This window comes from Genypterus blacodes, unplaced genomic scaffold (assembly GCF_046128005.1).
Source record: "Genypterus blacodes isolate CSIRO-AG114 ecotype Tasmania unplaced genomic scaffold, CSIRO-AGI_Gbla_v1 ptg000438l_1, whole genome shotgun sequence".
Lineage (NCBI taxonomy): Eukaryota > Metazoa > Chordata > Actinopteri > Ophidiiformes > Ophidiidae > Genypterus > Genypterus blacodes.
The window spans coordinates 4,671,044-4,678,229 of record NW_027467208.1 but is presented as its reverse complement, the minus strand read 5'-3'; the positions used below and the strand labels follow the sequence as shown (position 1 = coordinate 4,678,229).

The 7,186-nt window shown below is 50.8% G+C and overlaps 1 protein-coding gene across 4 annotated transcripts in view; it reads left to right on the top strand.

Annotated features, from left to right (window-relative positions):
- The first annotated feature begins 337 nt into the window (after positions 1–337).
- epha10 (EPH receptor A10) overlaps positions 338–7,186 on the top strand; it is a 65,691-nt gene continuing 58,842 nt past the window's right edge. For all 4 annotated transcript variants that reach the window (XM_076139626.1, XM_076139627.1, XM_076139624.1 and 1 more), the window contains exon 1: positions 338–959. In XM_076139626.1, the coding sequence (XP_075995741.1) occupies positions 353–959 (607 nt within the window). In that variant the 5' untranslated portion in view covers positions 338–352. The remainder of the gene's footprint in view (positions 960–7,186) is intronic.

The following is a 7,186-nucleotide window of genomic DNA, read 5'->3' as shown; positions in this document are numbered from 1 at the left end:
AATGTTGTTGTTTTTAGTTGTTTTTGTGTTTATCCAGCTGCCCACACACACACAGACACAGACACACACACACACACACACACACACACTCATCAGACTGTGTCATTAGGCTGTTAACCTGCTCCGGCTGTAATCTCTCTGTTTTCCGCCGCGTTGCCTCCCACCCACTTTGTTACTTCTCTTCTCCTCCCACTCCCTCATGTTGTCACTTCACTCCCTGTTGTCCGTGTCTCTCAACTGTGCCGTCGCCCCCCCCCCCCCCCCCCCCCCCCCTGTCTCTCCACAGTGGGAGGAGATAAGTGGTGTGGATGAAAAGTACAAGCCGATCCGGACGTACCAGGTCTGCAACGTGATGGAGCCCACGCAGCAGAACAACTGGCTGCAGACGGGCTGGGTGGCGCGGCGCGGCGGCCAACGCATCTTCGTGGAGCTGCAGTTCACCCTGCGCGACTGCAACAGCATCCCCGGCGTGGCGGGCACCTGCAAGGAGACCTTCAACCTCCTGTACGTGGAGTCGGACCGGGACCTGCGCGGCGTGACCCGCGAGGACCGCTACACCAAGATCGACACCATCGCCGCCGACGAGAGCTTCACGCAGGGCGACCTGGGCGAGCGGAAGATGAAGCTGAACACGGAGGTGCGCGAGATCGGCCACCTCAACCGCAAGGGCTTCCACCTGGCGTTCCAGGACGTGGGCGCCTGCGTGGCCCTGGTGGCCGTGCGCGTGTACTACAAGCGCTGCCTGGCCACCGTCCAGAACCTGGCCGTGTTCCCCGACACCGTGGCCGAGGCCTCCTTCGCCACGCTGGTAGAGGTGCGCGGCGCCTGCGTCAACAACTCCGAGGTGGACGCCGACAGCCCTCCCAGGATGCACTGCAGCGCCGAGGGGGAGTGGCTGGTGCCCATCGGGAAGTGCAGCTGCAGCGCCGGCTACGAGGAGGGACACAGCAGCTGTGAAGGTAAGAGGACGGATGAAGTGATGGCGTGGGAAAGATATAGATGGGAGAGGAAAGAGGGAGAGAAAGGGGCGGATCGGGTTTTGAACGCCTGGAAACAGGAAGAGGAAGGAAATGAGCTTCTGTTAGAGAATACAAAGATGGATAGGAGGGAGGAAGAGGTCGATAGAAGAGAGACGCAGGAGCTTTGAGCTGCTGCGAGTCACACTGCTTGTATTGGCATGTGGGACGTGAACCTGCAGTCTGAATTGCTTTGTGTGTGTAGATGTGTGTGTGTGTGAGAACCAGATGACTAATGTACGCCTTAATCAGATGGCCTTGTGCATTGTTTAACACAACAGCCCTCACCTCTTACATTTGCATACCATCCTGCGCACACACACACACACACACACACACACACGTAAACCAGTGGGTGGCATGGTGGTGTTGCCGCTGTGACGCAAAGCAGAGACGGAGCAGGATTGGATGTGTGTGTTTGTGTGTGTATGTGTGTGGACGCTGAGCATTTGAAATTTAGTAGGACTGAAATTGTTGCTGATTTTGATGAGGGTGAAGTTGATTGGCATTATTGGTAATGAGCTTCTGTATTGCCTGTGTGTGTGTGTGTGTGTGTGTGTGTGTGTGTGTGTGTGTGTGTGTGTGTGTGTATTTGAGAGGGAGAGAATGAGCTTCTGTATTGCCTGTGTGTGTGTGTGTGTGTGTGTGTGTATTTGAGAGGGAGAGAGTGAGAAATATTTTTTTTCAATGTTCAGTGTTCAAGGCACCATGAATTTAAGTGACAGAGCCATCAGCGCGCGCACACACACACACACACACACAGCAGAGAGCATAGAAAGTATCAAAGTATTGATCCTGTCCAGCTCACCTGCCAATTCTTCAAATGGATCGATCAGGATAAACAGAGGAATGGAGAAAGAAAGACAAGAGTGGGGAGAGAAGAGATGAAAGAGAAGTGGAGAGAGAGGGAGAGAGGGAGGGAGAGAGAGAGAGGGAGAGAGAGAGAGAGGGAGAGAGCAAGAGGGATGCAATGGAAAGAGTTGAGTAGGCTAAATGGAGACCAAAAAGTATGAGGAGCCATGTTAAGTGAGAGGAGGGCCGGGTGGACGTGAGGCGATAATGGAAGCAAAGTGTGGCGGAGGAGGAGGAGGAGGATGGCAGATCCAGAGAAGAGCAACGGGAGATGAAGTCAGGATGAAAATGGGAGAGATTAGATTGTTTAGCAGGTTCAGGACCAGAACAAAGGGCAGGAACAATGCTTAACTCCAAATGAAACTCTGAGGAAATGTCGGGCGGCGAGGAAGATGACGGCGACGACGGAACAGCTTCCTTCACAAGTGATGAAGATGAGAGAGAGCGACAGAATCATGGCTTCAGCTTCCATCAGTTCAGTTTATTGTGGTCAACTGTGATCAATTACCGTAAACTTGGACCTGTCCTGTCCCCCAACACACACACACACACAGACACACACACACACACACACACACACACACACTCACACTCCTTCTCTACATTCCTCTGTAATCTTGCGGAATATGCAGCTCCAGCCGTGACTTCTCCCACCGCACCAGAGCTATTGATCAGCCGTAATGCTCCGCTAAACTGAGGAATTGCGCTGGGACCGCTCTCTCCTTGAACACACACACACACACACACACACACACACTCACAGGCACACAACTCGCTCATTTTGCCTGTTTGCGTAATGGAAACACAGCGAGAGGGGATTTGTATATCTGCATGTACACATTGTAGCATCACGTATGAGTGTGTGTGTGTGTGTGTCTGTGTGTGTAGGAGACATGCGCAACCTGCTGGTGTGGAACCATGAATCACGGCTACAGCGGCGAGTCGTCGGCGTAAATGCCGCCGCGTGACTGTGTCTTGTTTACTCACGGCTCTAACTGTGTAAGTAACCGAGAGCGTGTGTGTTTCTGTGTGTGTATGTGTGTGTGTGTGTGCAGTGAGCATCTCGTCCCGCCCCGTCAATACTATCGAGTAGCCGGCGAGGAGGCACTGATAAGGCTGTGAGCAGGTAGCGATCTGCATCACAGAGGAGGATTATCACCACACACACACACACACACACACACACACACGCCACATTACTACACACGGTGGAGTACTTACAGTAACACTGAGCTCCCAGAAGTACTAACTAAATACACACACACACACACACACACACACACACACACACACACACACACACACACACACACACACACACACACACCCACGCACACACACACACACACACAGTCTCGTCACGTGAGGCCAACGCCTGCAGGAACGGAGCCACGGAGAGCAAACGATGCAATAATTCACCTCGCAAATATGTTTATGCTGCTGGTGTGTGTGTGTGTGTGTGTGTGTGTGTGTCTCATGAGTTCCATCCTGTTCTAATTAAAGCAGGCTGCTCTTTGCGTGTAATTACTGAGTATGCTGCGTGCCTTCAGCAGATTCTCTTATTATCTCTGTTTGTTGCTCCACAATGCCGTTCGCTGCACATTCACCACCCAGCGCTTTCTTCCTACTTGCTCTCCCTCCTTCCCTCCTTCCCTCCCTCGCTCCTTGCCTCTATAATTTACAGCACGCCTCTCTTTATCCCCCCCTCCCTCCCCCCTCCTGCCCATTTACCCTCCGCACGCTTCCTCCGCTGCCAAAGAAGTGTGCACTTAATTTCTGTCCCGCCGATCCCAGCAGTGCTTTATGGCTTCCTCCAACACCTTTGATATCGCTCTCTCTCTCCCTCCCTCCCTCCTTCTCTCCCTCCTTCCTTCTCTCTTTATTCCTCTCCCTCGCTCTCCTCTCTCTCCCCTCATCTTCTTCGCTCGTTTCTTCCTCTCCCCTGCAAAGAGACCATGTGGCAAGGGGGTGAGACAGGGTGAGTCAGGTTAAAGGGCGCAAATCTGCTGTGGGGAGGCTCGGGAAATATTGTGTGTGTGTGTGTGTTCATGTGTGCTCAGGATTTGGCCCCAGTGCTCAATCATATGTTTCTGAAGTCTCTCCCTCTGTTGTGTTCTTCTTCCTCTTCTTCTTCCTTCTCCTCTCTCCTCACAGCTCGTATTGTCCCTTAACTCTCTTGGCCTGCATTTCCATCTTTGACTCTTTCCCTTTTCTTTCCCTCTCTTGGCTTCTCTCCCTCTGGTTTGCGTCTCTCTCTCTGTCTCTCCTTCTCTCTCTCTCTCTCTCCCCCTCTCTGTCACCGCCCACTATTCCATCTCCGCTCTCAGACTTCCCATCATTTCCCCTTCTCACTTTTATCACACTTTCTCCTCTCTACAGCTCTCACTGGCTTGGTGCCACCCCTGCCCATCTGGTCGGTCTCCCTCCCTCCGTCCCTCCCTCCTTCCCTCCCTCCATCTCCCCCCCTTCCCTCCCTCTCCCTCTCTCTCTCTTTCCCTCTCTCAATCCCTCCAGCTTTCATTTTGAATAATTCACTTTCTGCCTGGGAGAAAGACAAATGCGTTCTTTTGATCTCAGCATCTGATGTATTTATTTAGCCGGCTGGCCATCCAACAAGTGGGCCCAACACACACACACACACACACACACACACACACACACACACACACACACACACACACACACACACACACACTCTGATATCAAAGTAGAAACAACTCCAAGGGACATCCATCTACACACATGCATGCAGAAGGCACCATTAAAATGTCCCAGGGTTATTGAGTATGTGAGCTGGAGGGACGCCAAGCATTCACCTCATTCCTCAAGGAAGCAGGCAAGGAAGGAGGGAAGGAAGGAAGTGCAGGATATTAAAGTTATAGAGGGAGATCAAAGCGTTGGGAGGTAAGGAGGTGGAAAAAGAGCATCACTCTGGAAAAAAGAGCTGCCAGACTTCTACTTATTGTTAGTCGCTCTGCATTAGAGTACGACTTGTAAAAGCTGAAGGTGATTTAAAACACACACACACACACACACACACACACACACACACACACACACACACACACACACACACACACACACACACACACACACACACACACACACACACACACACACAGACACACACACACACACACACACACACAAGGGCGAAGTGGTGTGGGGGGAGACGACTCTGCAACGATGGCGGTGAAATGTTAAGATGGAGAGCAGGAGGAGTTAATATGCAGGGATGGAAATGCAGGTTAATGAGATGGAGGGGGGGGGGGGGTGATGATGAGGAGGAGGAGGAGGAAGAAGATGATAATGAGGAGCTTTGGGCCACAGACTGACTCCTGGTATAAACCTGCCACATCGTGACAAGCTGCTGTCGTCCTCTCATCTCGTCTTCTCTTCATTTCTACCTCTTCTCTGTCTTCTACTCGTAAATTAACTCTGGCGTGCACCAATGCGTGCATCAAAGTTGGCGAAGGTTGGCATGGAGGTTAATCACGCCGCTAACTCTCTCCGTCTTCCCCCGACGTGACGGCTTCATTCCTCTCCTCGCCTCCGTCGAGACTCCTCGGACAAATTGGAATGCGTGGATCAAAACGATTCCCTGCGTCTCTCTGATGCAGCGGCGGGAGCGAGAGGCGCCGTTCTACTGACGTTTAAAACGTACACAGCATATAACATGAAGTTAGGGTTTAGTTTTTGATTTGTAAAGTAACTTGGAGCAACGAGAGAGCCAACAAACTCGGCACCACAACAAAATATGCAGCAAATAAGTCGTAAAACATAAATTATCTTTGTGCTTTCTTTTAACCGACATTATAATTACTTAACATATATATTTAAACAGTATATATATCAGAGTAATGGGTATGTGAGTTTGGTCCAGGGTTCTGCTCTGGTTCTGGCCCTGTGCGGATTGTTTTTGCTATAAAACAAAAGTCAAACCTGGCAAAATGTTGACTAAAGGCATGCAATTACATTCACACAACACTAGGGGGCTCTAAAAGTGATCTTGTGCTGCTTTAATATTGTCTCGATAAGCCGAAAACCGAAAGTAGAAAGACTTGATGTGTGTGTGTGGTTGCGAGTGTGTCATGTAAGGGTTTTACACACACACACACACACACACACACACACACACACACACACACACACACACACACACACACACACACACACACACACACACACACACATTTCGGCTCACATACATCCATCCCCCGACGTGCAGCAATTTGCCCCCCTGTCTGAGAATCGCCTCTCCTCATCCTCGCTCTTCCTCTGCTAATAACTTTCCATCTGGACAAAAATGGATGTGGGATCGCCCTTTAGAGCCGCCTGACCCCACTTAACCTTTGAGACGTAATCATTCTCTCCAAAAGACACACATATACGCAGACACTCGCTCGGACACAGAAGGACGTACAACAAAGCAGGTACGCCATTCAGGTGGTAAAGCGTAGAATTATTCGTGTGTGTGTGTGTGTGTGTGTGTGTGTGTGTGTGTGTGTGTGTGTGTGTGTGTGTGTGTGTGTGTGTGTGTGTGTGTGTGTGTGTGTGTGTGTGTGTGTGTGTGTGTGTGTGTGTGTGTGTGTGTGTGTGTGTGTGCGCCGGCTGTTCCCTCTGTATTCACAGCTCGGTTGAGGGGCCTGCCATGAGCACATAGGCCCCTCCCACTCCTCCCTCTAGCGTGCCAGTCTGTGCCAGATTGGCTCCGTTTCCCCCCGCAATCCTCATTCCGTTGTCATTTGTCATCAACCTCTCCATCATCATCCAACACACACACATAAACACACACACGCACACACACACACACAGTGACATTTTGAAGGACACCTGCGTCTCCGTGCGTCAAATCCCTCCCTCGACACACACTGCACGTATATGCCCATGGCCGCGTATTTGCACGTAAATGTACCCTGGCATTTCTTGGACACAATCTCACACACACACACACACACACACACAAATAACACCACATATGCATGCTCAGACATGGACTCTCTCCCACTCCCTCGCAGGCTCGTGTGTGTTATTTGTCCATAACTCATTCCATCTGCTTCCATCTATCAAAGGCCTGGCTCGCTCAGCACACACACACACACACACACACACACACACACACACACACACACACACACACACGTATAATCATGCCTAGGTTTACAAACACCTGTAGTCCTCACACTGACTAGACGTCCCATAATCCCTCTGGATCAACAGGCTCATTAAGCTCTTGCACAAAAAAAGACATAAACAAATTTATCGGTACACACACGTGCACACACACACACACACATTATTGCTTATTTGCAGTAATT